The following is a 14,245-nucleotide window of genomic DNA, read 5'->3' as shown; positions in this document are numbered from 1 at the left end:
ATCAAATAAACTGTTCTTCCTAATTAACTTCAGAGTTTTTGTTCATCCTATCCTGAAATCTCTCTGTAATACAATGAAATTTTTGTTTCAGATACAGTTAATACATCTGACATCCTTATGAGCCCATTCCCCAAATATTATTACAAATACTAAACTGATCAGGTTTTCTAAGTACATTCCTTCAAAACAGAGTCACAAAATTCAAGCCAACCCAAATCAGTCTCTGGGAAGTATAAAACACTCTGCCTGCTTAATTTTAAAGTGCTTTCTCAAATGCGCTCAGGAGAAAAAAGGACACTGCTCTCATCTGCATGAGGAAAAACCAGCTGATATGATTAGAGACAGGAGAGCAATGCTTCAGCTCAGCCTAAAGTGGAATCCCTCAAGGAGAGTTAACACACATAGGAGCTTCTAAAGCCAGAAGCAACCTGCAATCAAGACTTCTTCCCCATCGATGTGGATAGTTTCTTTTCTTGGGATTTCACAGAACAGAACAGTAGAAGAAAAAACCAACCATATTTCACCTGTAGGATACCAATTTGTCAGGCAGAGACAGACAGAGAGCACCTGGCAGGGCAGATCACAGGAAGCACTGGTGAGCAGCACGTCCTACCTCCTGCCCCGGCCTTGCTGGCGCCTCCAGCAGACAAGGGGCCATTGCCGAAGGTGGTGAGGCTCTCGCGCCGTCCCGCCGGTCTCACGTTGCCGTAGTAACGGTTGACCAAAACTTGCCTGAGCGCCTCACCCTTGATTCAAAGAGGATAATGAAATCAAGATGTGAGCTTAATGAATAAACAAACTACTAATATTCAGTAGCAAGGGGACTGCTGCTATCCTTAGTCTACTCATAGTGAGGGAGGGGGAACAGAAACCCTGGAGATTTGGAAAAACCCGCTGAGCATCTCCCAATGTGCTCGGACAGGCTGAGACACCAGGGTGGGAGTGTCTCATGGGGCTTAAATAAGATTATGGGTTCCCAGCACCAGAAACAGCTACAGTTCAGTTTTTGTGTAAAGCTTTGTAGACAATTTATTTTCTTAAAGACATTTTTTAAATTAAGATCTATTGTCTCAAGTCTTAAATGCAGAAAAGTAGCATCTGTATAGCACCACCACGAAATGAAGAGGAGGATTAAAGTAACATTAGAAATGTTTTGTCAGCGAGCAATCCCACCTCCTCAAACCTATCCTGTTTTGCCATTTCATCAACATTACAGGGACACGCTCTTCCCTCCCGTCCATCAGCAACCGACGCGATCTACCGCTGTCAGCCGCCGAGCGGCAACCGAGCCATCCCCGCTGCATCCCAGCTCTTTGTTCCCCGCGTCCCTGCTGGCAGCCGACTGATCACGCCAGCAGTCAGCATCCAAGCACATGAGCCTGTGGACACTGGTCCTTGGATAACCCCGACACCCCGGGCCAGCAGAGTACGTGCTGCTGCTGTCAGCAGGGGCCGGAGGAGACCAAAACACCTCCCAGGTTGAACCTTACCCCGCGGACCCTGTGCTGCACTCACTGCAGTCTGACAGGAATTCCTGGTAATTCAGAGCGCCGTACAAAAGCTGCAGTACTGCCAGCAACGGGCAGACACACAAACATCGCAGTGGGATTAACAGATTTTTACAAGGTCTTTGTGCAAAGACTAGTGATTATTTTAACCGGGAGCTACTGCTCTGCTAATGGCAGCGTGCTGCGGTTACAGCAGTACTACCCTGAGACAGCGTTTGAGAGCGCGGAGGAAAAATTATTGTATTAAAAATACGTCAGGATGAACTAAAGTATCTTGATCTCCATTCACAAACCAAGCGTTTGACACTAATTTTCAGTTGTATTTCAAAAGAAATTAGTTGACATTTTGAATCTGTAGTCAGACATTAACTACAAGGTTTAGTACATTAGCTGTCATACAAGTGAAGCCTTATGTTTTGAACTTTGACAAGAGGCCTTTAAAACACAAATAAGTAAATGGAACAATGTAAACGTGCACTAATTGGCTCATACAAAACTCCAGCACTATCGCAGACATGCTGCTTTTGATACAAAGCAGGCACTCACAAAAGGTATCTTAAAGAAAGCCTTATACTCCAATGCACTGGAAGGACAAAAACTTGTCTGGAAATTAACAGTCCTCTACCAAATTTCAGACATCACTTCCAAACAGAGAAGCCCAACACCCACCTGCAGTTGGTGAGGGATCCCTACCCGCCCCGCAGAGCTGGTGCTAACGTCAGGGCTCCCCTTCTTGTCACTACAATCTGACAGATTAAAAATTGTTCCTATAGGTTATTAGCGTGAAAGCTGCAGCACAGGAGCTGTGTTTTACAGAATCAGATGGGGACGGGGGAAGCAGCAGGGAGACAAGATGTAAAATAAAAACACAAGGAAAGCTTTCCAACCAGCTGCTTCCAAAAGTCCTCAAAAAAAGAAAAAAGGCAAGCTACTTTGGAAGCAACAGTAAAAGAAGATGAGCACCTTTCCAAGGGGCATACGCTGCCTATCACTGCTTGGGCCAAATAGTTAACATATAGGGGAGGGAAGAGACTCAATTCAAAAGCTTAAGCAAATTCTTATCCCAGAGGAGCTACTGTGACTGACAGCGACATGAGAGTGTTTAGTACATGATGTAGCGCTTTAACCATCTTTCTGCTCTCAGTCTGGCAGGTAAGGAAGGCTACATGACAGAACAAGGTCAAGCCAGACAAAAAACCCCCTTAACTACATCTTCCTTATACACGTGTACTGATTAGAAAGGCAACTTGATGCCCATATAAGTCCCATACCAAAAATCAAGTTACAATGGAGTTCTCACATTACCTTCTTCCTCTGTTAAACTAAGTGGCACTCATCATACCAACTGGCATTTAAAACCAATAATTTTTACTACTTATTACAAAGATAACAACACACATCCAACCACAAGAACAGTTGTTCAGTAAACTCCACCTCCTTCTGAATTCAGAAGGGTAACTAAAGCTCCCAAAGTCGTCTCTAGACTTTCCCTCTGGTCCACTGTGGAGCAGAAGGCAACTTCTATTCCATGGTCAAAACAGTTGGGAGAGACCTCCCTGGGAGCCTCTGCTCTGAGGACAGACCTGCAGCCCCTCTGCTGTCAACAGGAGCAGTGTATCCAAAACAGGACAAGCAACCAGAAAATACAAGTGGGAACACATCAAGCATTTGCTGTTCCTAGGCCGAAAGCGTGCTGATTCATGATTTTGGAGGTTTGGCAATCTGCATTCACCAGCATTTCAAATTCTAACTGGGAAGAAAAACTTTGTTTCCTACAAAATTATTAAAACCCACTGTGTTAGCTAACAAGTATAGGAGTATGTGATCAAAGTAGAGGGGAGAAAAAAATAAGTGGTATTTAAGAAATGTTATAATTAATTCAGCTGCAATGCTTGGCTCCAGAACAGTTCTTTAACCATCATGTTACTGTTGTACACCACTTTGATGCGTAGAGTATGCAAACAAATATCAGATGTTTGGCGGCAAGTAGAAAAATCAAATATGCTACCTAGCAAAAAAACCCCAACAGCATTCAGTTTCATCTGCATTCACCATCAAGGTGTTAGTTTACCTTGTAAGCACTATACAAACATTACTATACATGTATCAGTGAAGCAGATACAATACACAACTCTGTTTATGTGATATCGAAAACCTGTTGTGATTTTTAAAACAGAGAATCTTTAGTAATAGTTAAGATTGAAGCAGTTATAAGCTGCTGCTCTTCTGTTCCCAGCTACAAGAGCAGAATAAATTGAGAAATGTATTAACGGCATTGCCTTTGCAGCTTGTCTGTTTACAGAGGGGGAGGTGTGGCCAAAGCGGGCAAACTCCTCCAGCACCGATTAATCTCACTTTATAATTGTGTGATCATCATCAAGGGGAAGTGCTCTGCAAGTGTGAACAGACTAGACCAGGATCTGAGGTTTAATTCGGAGCAGCCAAGCTTGTCCTTCCATTTAATACAAGAAAGGTGCTCCAACACCCCGTTTTGTAAGCATAACTGATCATTTTAGATTTTCCAAGAGACCGACAGCAAGCAGTTAACCACAGAAGTTTTTTACATGACTTAACGCTTCACTGTTTAAAAGGAAAAGGTAGAGGATAAGTTCTGAACGTGCTTGACTGCTGTACGTACCCTTCTATGATCCTCCAGTTGCCTCTGTGGTAGACTTTGATCAAGCTCCTGCTGTGCACGCAGAAATTTCATTTTAAAGCAGAACAACACTAAGGAGACACTAACATCTTTGCACTCATGGAAAATATTAAGGGAAGTCACAGCTGAAAGCAAGGGGGGAGATGAGGAAGACCGACTGACAAGCTATCAGAACAGAACATCTGCCCTCAATTAGCTCTGGCAGCACGTAACGAGGCTGCTCTGCCACCCTCCAGCAGACCACCATGGCATGCACATATGCCGACACATTCTCATGGGTTTAAAGAAAACACAAAGTCTGTCTAAGTTTACAGTTACCAGTAACACACAAGTTTTTGAGAACCCAAACCATGCATGCCCATGCATACACATACACAGATACACACACACGTACGGACACCCCGCCCCACTATACACACACTTTGGGGGGAAGCGTAGGTACTTCAATGTATCTGACTGTGGTCAATGAAGCTCTTTTGAGACTGTGGAGGGCCTCTGCAGAAACCTCTGGGGTTTCTATTCCAATGCCACAGATTTCAGGGAGCTTCCACTGATTTCCTGAACGAAGTCCCTTGGCATGTGCATGTTTCCAAATCAAATCTTTCATTTCAGATATTAAGCATCTAAAGGAAGCAAATTTCCAGGGATGGAGCTTCCACTTTGTAAACCTGAAGTATGTTGGAGTTTTTTCTGCTTTAAAGCACTCTGAAAATGTTTAGGAACAACCACTGTATATGGGGACCCATCTTAAACCAGGAGCCATCTCCCAAACATCTCAAAGTCATTCTATGACCACACAGACTTTCAGTTTACATTTAAACACTATTCCACAAAAATTACAAATACAAGGTCTAAACCACCACAAGCTGCATTTTTTTCCCTTCACGATTTCAAAACGCAATTATAATCTTTTTGTTTATATAACTCAGAATATCAACACTATCCTAGATTTAGACTCCCACGTGGCTTCAGATAGATTTGCACTGATACAGCACCCAGTCGTACCATTTACCAAGGCCATTGCGGGACATCCCATGAATTTCAAAAGAATTGGAGATTTAATAAAATATTATGTCTCCATTTCCACAAATCTGTTCTATAAGAACTGATGCTGGTGTATCTCGTAAAGGAGATGTGGCTACACATCCAATTCACTATAGAGCTAGCAACTTGGGAAAGGGGAAGTGATCATTAACTGTTGCACTGTAGCATTTCAAATGGGACACCTAACTGGCTCTGGGATTATGAGGCTTCTACAAACTTCTTCTGACACCCCCATTTCCTTATTGAGGTTTTTAAATATGTGAGACAAAGAGAAAACGAAATTCTGTATTAGAAAGCAGAGAAATGAAGTCTCATTTTGCTAAATACAGGAGGAGCTGAGAGGAGAGACTTTTCAAACTCTGTCTCCCTGAAGAGCTAAAGGGAAGCAGCTGAAAGACCCACACTACCTTGGACTGGTTAGAACATTAGTCCTTTGGGTTCCTTACTTTGTCCAGGAACAAAGATTTGGGACTGGTTCACATGCTTCTATATATTTTCAGACTGTCATGCTGATGCTGTATTGGATTAAACCACTTCAACAAATCTACTTATTTTTCACTGTTTAGCACCACGCAGGAACACACATTTCACAGGGTTTTTACCAACAAGACACTTCACCAGGACTACTTCAAAACACCGATATTTGCCTGCTGTACAAATATAGGTGGATGACACACCTCTACAGGGCTTTCCGTTTCTGGAGGTTGCGGCAGCTAGTTGAAAGTAAAATGCAGAAAAATTAGTCATTCTTCAAGAATCTCTCATCCCAACAGAAATCTAGTGGTCAACACTTAGGGGAAGGGAGCTAGCAAAGCACTTAACTTCAGCTGAATCATCACAAATTAATTACAGCCCTAATTACTGTTCACACCCTCCTCCCACCCACCCACCATGCTCCTAAAAGGGCTACATTTTGAAAATTTAGCAGGTATCCTTTGAACATCCCAAACTACTTTGCATGAACACAGAGGCACAAGCAAAAAGCTTCAGTTGCAGGTGCACACAGGCCTGCAATGCAGAAATGCACTTCTGGGCGGCCCGCTCGCACCACGCACCCGGGATCTGGGACTCGCAGAGGGCGCAGGCTGCACACCCACCCCCAGAGGGGAGGAGGAAGGCAGGGCTGCATGTCACAGACAGGCAGCAGCCTTACAATGTTAGTTGAAAGAATGCTTCCAGGGGATTCTCATCTATAAACATACTTTGCTTGAGATAAAAGATACATGATACAGCACCAAACACGAGCAATGAAATAAGAGGCTTAACAGTAACAGCTTTTCAAATTTAAAATGCTGATCATCATATTGAAACAGATGAAGACAAGCAACTTTTATCTAGTAGAGCTTAGACATACAACAGAGACCTAAACATTCAAAGGAAACTGCCTACTTCATTGTGGGCAAATTGATTTAACTTCTCAGGAACAGACTCTAAGAAATAAGGCAAGAACAATACAGTAATACCAAATTAAGTCAGCCACTCATTGTCCGTGTCTGCCTAGAGGGCACACGAGCTAGACAGACAAATAAAGCACAGGCTGGGAGAGCGACCGTGGTATTTTAACCTAATATTTGCTGCAGCCTAGGAAATGCACAGCAACGGGAGAGGAAGGACATGAGATCCCGAAGTCGAAATGTGGCAAGACTCCGCTTCCCAGGAAGGAGCCAGAGGAGCGGGCACTTCCCCTGCGGTGCTGCGTGGGCAGGGGCTCCCTGGCCAGGAAGAACCATTCTCTGTCCTTCTGATGGACTTTCCTCCTGGCGAATTCACACGGCATTTGGTACACCGCTTCCTTGCATTGTCACCACTCCTGGAAACTTCACACGCATGCAAACCATTTGTCTCTTGGTCCAAGTGAAGCAGGGAGTATTTAGGCCGCACAGATCAGAAGTTAACAGGAAGAACCTTGTTTATGCAGAGGAACACGCAGTTCCTGCGCTCCCCGCGCCGTACACCCTTGCTGCTCGGAGGCTGGACACCAGAAACACCCTAGCAAGTCATTAGGGAGTCTGGGCACATTGTTCTGATCGCAGACACTGTCTGCACAATTTGCTTCAGAGCAAAGCAAAAATAATTCCTCCTTTAAGCAGTCAACAGAAGCGAGGAAATGGTGCATATTCCTCTGTAAGGGAAATTAAGTACCTTCCTTCTAGGGAAGGGGAGACCCAAGCTGGCAGGTTGACTGGATACAACTGCCACAAGATAATGTACTGGGCGTTGGATTCCCAATGAAAGTTTCCTTATTCCTGGGCTTACACCATCACCCCCAATTCAAACATACGTGTACTTTTTGGGGCTGAAAACCAGCACAGACGAAGAATCAGCATGAAATTAGTTTGATCTTTCCAACTTAATTGGAGAAGGAAAAAGTACATATTCTAGCTAGCAAATTCCTGTGCCTTCCCACTGAAGCACAGACAGCATGTATAAATAGATCAGCATGTTAGAACCAGCCCCACAAACTCATCTGCAAGCAAAAGCTACTGCCCTTGGCAATGCTCGGATGGATCATTCCAAATAAGCAGGGCCTTCAGCAGTCTTTCAGTAAGAATATAAACTCTAAATACTGAAACTGTTATTCAGTCAAAATTGGTTAAAGCTATAGTTACCACGCTACACTTTGCACTACCCTGTGTGCTGCAACAGCAAAGTATCAGCTTACACTTTACAAAAAGGACTGAATAGGGTGGGAGAGTAGACTGAAGTAGTAATTGTGCCAGATTTTTTGTGCTTCCATATACCTCAGCTCTCCAGCTGGAAGAAAAGCGATGGCATCTGGGGGGCAGGGGCAGGCTCGTGGAATTCCGAACAGTGGCCAGGTGAGTGCCACGGACACAGTGGCCAGCTTTCCAAGTGGAACACAGTGGGTGGCAGAGCCAGAGCACAACGTTTTTACTTTTTGCTAGCAGTAGCTAAAGTTCCCTTCAACTTGCCGTGTAAAAAAAACCCTCTTCCTTTGAAGTTTCCATTCCCACAAGGCTGGCAAATAAACCACTCATCATTAGCTGTAACAGGAGAATTACAATTTCTTTGACCCACTGGTGACCGTAATGCTTCTAGCAGCCATTTCCCCAACACAGACTAAGTGTGTTTCCCAGAATGGTCTTTATCTGACTCAACAGTGGATGTATCCACCTCAAAAACCACCAAAGCAAGTGACAGCTCAAGTGTGAACTCATGACATCTCAACTTAGGAGATATGGAAGGAAGCTTCAGACCTTTTCCTTTATGGTTTTGAGGAAGGTATGAAAGTTTTATTTTCATTTGCTTTCAAAATAACAATCAAGGTGAAAGTTGTCTAATCCTGTCTTTCACAGAAAATTCAAACTACCACCACTTTGGATAAAAAAAAATGGTTTGAGGAAATGCAGAAAGATTTTCACTCATGTTTAAAGACTCAGGATTGCTCTTCTCATTTTTTTTTTCCCCCCAAACTCAACTATGTAATAAACATCCAGAAAACACAGCGCTTACAAGTCTTGAAATGCATTTAAAAGGCAAGTGGAGATTCCAGTTCACACACTGGGTCTCCTCCCAACAGAGACTTCAGCAAAACAGGATGGAAAACATCTCATACTGTAATGTTAAAAATGGATGGAAAATAATCTTATCAGAAAAACCTCATGTTTGTGTGAGCATGCACATAGGAACACTTTCAAAACCGTGATGTTTTCCTCTTCAGCCTCTCCAAACTTTGGAATTTTGACAAAATAATGGACAAACCTGCACAGTTACAAGCACCTCCACGTAAGGTCATCCCCGAGTACAAAGGATTGAGAGGTGACAAACCTCAGACTGCTTAACTTGCACAGGCTGATGCCATTTTCAAAACTACCACACATCTCCTTTAGGTCTTTTTCTAAACATCCCTCTAAATCAGATAGGAAGGCGACTAGCTGGTGCAACGCAATAGTAAACTGACACTGTCCTGGGAGGTCTTCAAGATTAACACTGAGCATTTTGAAGAAGCTTAGTCAAACTAAATTGATTTGGCTTAGCAAAGAAGCAATGGCAAGAAATGAGATGCCCTGCGCAGGAAGTCGGGTTAAATTACCGAGCAGTCCCTTCTGGTCCTGAAATCTGTGAATTCAGGAACCGACCCAACTCCATGCATATGGCATCTAATTATCGGGGTGGTGGGGGGAGAGATTTGGCATAGAGGAGGAAAGAAAAAGGGGAAAAACACAACTAGAGTCAAATCAGCCAAATATCACATTAAGCTTTTGATTGCATCTGGATATACAACCTAGCTAAGAACCGGAGTGAAGATCTCAGGCAGAGGTTTTTCTGAAACCACTGCCTTCTGCCTCAGCTCTTGCATTGCCATCTCCCATCTCAGCTGGAGTTCCAAGGGACTACCAGTTTAGATAGAGTCCTGGAAGTCCCTTTCCATTTTTAACTCCCTCTTCTGAATTTCTCCTCTTTTCTCTTTCAAATACAGTGAAGATAGTCCCTACTTGAAAGGCACACAAAGGCACCACCTAGTCCCAATCATGACTAGAGCACCAACTATGTTGCTGTCCTTCATAGTTCTTCAATAACACCAGAAAACTCCACGTAGGTTACCTGCTTGCCAAGTCTCCTTTGTAAGGCCAATACTGTTACTTTGTAGAACCAAGAAAAAATTTGGATAGGAAATTTCTAGCCTCTGCAGATGATGTGTAGGTGTTTGTCAAACACACATTTGACTTGCTATGGGTAGGTTTCAGGGCAGGGGGAGATAATTGGGAACCAAGAGCACTGAACTGCTTTGACAAACTTCCCACATTATGGTTTACCATTGTAACAGACCTGCATCAAAGTTGCTGAGCAGTGTATTTTTAGTGATGGAGGATCTCACACTTGCATAAATCAAGAGGCAGTGGGAGATGTGGAGCAGTACCATGTCCTGGCACAGGTCCTCGGAGCCATACAGCTCTCCCAGCCCTCACAGAAGACATGCGGGATTTACAGGGGGCATATGCAGCCCCCCAGCTCCACCGGCACGCGATGGAGCAGCAACCACACACTTACATCCCCTCACCATGTTGCTGTGGCGCACACTCAGATCAGGCATGCAGCTAAATGTTTTTTACACCCCCCCCCCATCTTATCTCAGTGAATTTGCAAAGACTTTGTATGCTGCCAGACAATGAGGTGGGAAATTTGGCGTAAGGGCTGTCAGTGCCTGCACTGAAAGGTCACTGAGATCTGCCTACAGGAATGCCTTCTCTCCCTTTCCAGAGTTTTCAATTGAGAAAGCATGTTTTACTTGGGCTGGGGCTTTCCTAGAGTTAAAGATCTCTGTCTCTGATACACCACTGACCTTCAGTGGGAGTGCAATCACTTGCTTCTCTTTAAATCCTCATTCTTGCAGACCTTGTACAATAACTGAATATAGTAAAAACTATCTTCATACACATTTTACATTAGCAGTTTTAATTAATTAGTGAGATGGTATAACTTTTTTTTTGTTAGAAATAACTGTAAGAAATGTTCCAGTCTCCTTTTCCAAAGAGCTCACCAATTCCAGTTCATGCAATAAAAACGGTCCAAAGATTGCAGGATTTCTGAAGGAAAAAAAAATATAAGGCAGCCCACAAAAATTTATGAGCGCCTGCATTTCCTCTGCTTGAGACATAACAAGTGAAGCACTGTCTAACTGCAAAATACACAAGAGAAATGACTGTGGAGTAAGCTCTCTACAGCAAAATAATTTGGGAGTGCATCTCTCCAGCACTTAATAGGTTAATACATTTTCCAACTCCAATCAGAAGATGCATAAAATAGCACATATTTTGCACCTTACCCAGCCATCCTCCTTTTAGTTTACCACTGATAAAGAGCACTGAGAAGGTTAATGCAGTCAACCCCTTTAAACCAGGATTTTCAGTTCCCTTTACACCTACGTGAAACCTGAAGACCAAAGTGAAGAGGTGAAAAGCAAAAAACCCCCAAACTATACTGAGTAGGTCTGCAGGTGTATTTTGCTGGACACCATTTTATCAGCTGCATAAAGAAGTGTCATTACTGAATAAAGATAGAAAACCCCCCCAAAACAACAACAAAAAACCCCAACAAACCCTGGGGTTTTACTTAATTCAGTTTAAATCCTAAAAAGGACTAAATAATTACATGGGAAACTCCAGGTGCTTATAGTTTTGCTGGATTTGGTCATTTTGGTATTTGCTGACCCCTCCAGCCCTGCTGGGGGGAAGCAGCAGAGCACCCCCTCTTCACCCTGAAAAATAAAATACAGATTTAATGGTATAGGACTAGTGGTCCCAGGATGCAGCAGCAGCCGCCCCACGGGCACAGCAGCTACCGGTGCAGACTCAGAGGCCAGCAGCCCCGGCCTGGCCCATGGTGACTGTAAACATCTCCACCGCATTTATTGGCAATTACTGCTGAAGGTCACACATCAGCAGCGGGCCCAAATTCCAGGAAAAAAAGCTGTTCTTATGTAACTGCTGCTTGAATGTTGGCAGGTGCCCAGCAGAGCAGCTCACTGCAATGTGGCTGGGAGGGGGGAAAAAAGAAAAAAAACAAACCACAAAACTAGGACATCTCTCAGGCACATTCAGCATCCTGAGCATGCCACCTGCAGGTCAGCACTAATACTTCTCTCCTTTTTAGTCCATAAAACATTAGTGCGTGTCTCTAGGACATATACAATTCAGTGCCCAAGACTCGCACTTGCAGGTGGAATCTGGTCCACGGTGTCCCCAAACACTGATCCTGACCCAGGAGAGCCGATGGGAACATCACGTTGCAAACAGAAATGCCTCAGTGGGGAGGGAGCTGTGCTGCCCGAGCTGTCCTGGACCACAGGGAACCCATGGAGGAGCTCACCATCTCAACTTGAGCTGTGAAACACTGTAAAATCTGCATCTGTACCATGCCTGGACTTTTTGGCGGGTTGAGGACTGAATTAAAAGTAAATAAAGCTGTTGTGTCTAATTACCACCAGGGTTTAGTTATCAGTGTTGTGTGAAGATTCACCCTTGATGGCACTCAAGAAAAGTTTACCTTGGTCCTGAACCTCTTCTCCAAGAGACCAGCAAGTCAACAGCTCCATCAAGAACTGGATTACAGCAGTTCCAGCCCAATTAAAAGTCCATCAAGAGAGACTCAGCCCAAGGGGTTTTACAGACAAGGTGCCAGTGCCCTGACGTAGGGGTTTCTTCTTTCTTTATTGCTTGAGACACCTGCCCAGAGCCAACGTTAAGACCAGCCTATTTATCTCTTCAGCTCAAGTCAGCCCCCTTCAGCTCGTAACGTCCCCCCGATACTCCAGGAGAGCCCGTGGAGTCAGAGAAACAGGGGCCCTGACACAAACTGAAAGACAAGCTCTGAGCACACAACTCCCCAGGATGAGGACAAAACCCAACACAAGCACACTGCAAGTAAGGTGCAAATAAGGTGCAAAATGGTTTACAGTTTCTGATGGTTTTGGTTTTCTATCAAAAAAATCATGCTTTTCATCCCTCTTTAAAGATACTTTTTCTGCTCTTTATTTTACTACCAGTTTTATGCAGCCCCTATCCCAAAAGTCTGTGTGCACTTTTACAAGTTGACAGGAACCTTAATGGTTCGTAAATACTGCAAGAGGACTCTAATTCTTAATGTATCCTAATTTCTGTCCGCAGAAGAAAAACCTTTTACATGAACCCCGCCACAACAACGGATACTGCAGGGTTCAAACACACATCTACAAGAGCTTAAAGATGCCATTACCATATTTCTTCTGGCAGACCACATCATGGTCCTCAAACTGTAGTAATAGATGTTGAAAAGACACCACACTAAACTGCTTCTCCTTGGAAGACTTCCCAATGAAGTGGAAATTGCAGATAAATCCCTTAATAAAAAGCAAGTAGGCCAGTAGCATTGAAATGAACTACTCCCCCTTCACTCCCACAACCCTTCTCCAGCACCGCAAATACTCCGCAACCCCAAAGACTCTGCCAGGCATTTGCAGGGGGGATGCTGCTGACCTCGTGCTCAGGTCACAACCTTCCCCATCCTTCCTGTTCTGCAGGGGATTTCCTACCATCGAGGTAAATTCCAGCATTATTCACACAGTAAAAAGGGCACTCCCTTTCTTCACTCGCAAAAATCTTAAGGGGGACTGTAACACCAATTTTCCATCAAGACTCTCGGTAACTAAGGCAGGGACATCCTGGCATTTTTAGTATCTTTTATTATATGGATCCATCGCTCACTGAAGTTACCTTACAGTTCACAACTACGATACATAAATCAATCTATGTATACATTCACATAAATACTATGAAATCATGCCATAAGACAGATACTTCACTAGAATTTTACCCTAAGGGAATAAGGACCATTTCAGCTGATCAGAAAAAATTAAGTTGTGCATAGATTGATAGAAAAGGAAGTTAACAATTTTACTATTAATGGACATTTCTGTATTCTTTGCCCTAAATGTTTATAGTTTCCAGGGTTGACAAACAGGGGGAAAAAAGGAAACCCCAGGATTTCCTTTGAGACTTGTCAGTGGTTCAAGCCCCATCTGGATCCCTTTCTGTAAGCAGCCAGTGCTCATTGCCGATGGTTATAAACACACCTACTCCCTCCACACAGTTGCTCCATCAAGGAGCAATAAAGTTCCTCCTTTGCAGCCTCCAGACCAAATCCTGAATTGCTCTGCACACTCTGGCTGATTTATTGCAGACAAAGACAACACATTACAGCCAAAATCTGAAGGGGAAAGAGTTTCATATTATGACTTAATTTGCAATTAAACAATTTAATTTTCTGTTTGAAGTTTTTCCAAGATAAAATTTTATTTATTTAAATAAATTAAAAAAAAATATATATATATATATGCATGCTATTCTGGGAAACTGTAGTGCCATATAATTTAAGGGGTCTAGTGCCTGATGGAAACATTAATGTGCTACAGATTAATTTTTAAAAACCAGAGCATGCTGCTGGTGTGTCCTCCCCAGGTCAGATGGGAAAAAAAAAAGGAGTATCTTGTTTTATATAGTAAAAAAAGAAAATAATTACACCAGGGGTTAGACACTAC

The 14,245-nt window shown here is 43.4% G+C and overlaps 1 protein-coding gene across 12 annotated transcripts in view; it reads right to left on the bottom strand.

The window, feature by feature from the left end:
- The window catches only part of ITPR1 (inositol 1,4,5-trisphosphate receptor type 1), a 182,818-nt gene that overhangs the window by 63,050 nt on the left and 105,523 nt on the right, over positions 1 to 14,245 (bottom strand). For 6 of the 12 annotated variants that reach the window (XM_026857342.1, XM_026857345.1, XM_026857344.1 and 3 more), the window contains 3 exons: positions 5,886 to 5,921; positions 4,147 to 4,197; positions 614 to 746 (listed from right to left, as the gene is read on the bottom strand). In XM_026857342.1, the coding sequence (XP_026713143.1) occupies positions 614 to 746; positions 4,147 to 4,197; positions 5,886 to 5,921 (220 nt within the window). The remainder of the gene's footprint in view (positions 1 to 613; positions 747 to 4,146; positions 4,198 to 5,885; positions 5,922 to 14,245) is intronic. The other 6 variants (XM_026857339.1, XM_026857341.1, XM_026857349.1 and 3 more) reach the window with 2 other exon arrangements.

Source organism: Athene cunicularia (genome assembly GCF_003259725.1).
Source record: "Athene cunicularia isolate RWA chromosome 12 unlocalized genomic scaffold, athCun1 chr12_part1, whole genome shotgun sequence".
NCBI lineage: Eukaryota > Metazoa > Chordata > Aves > Strigiformes > Strigidae > Athene > Athene cunicularia.
This window is presented reverse-complemented; position numbering and strand designations above follow the sequence as displayed.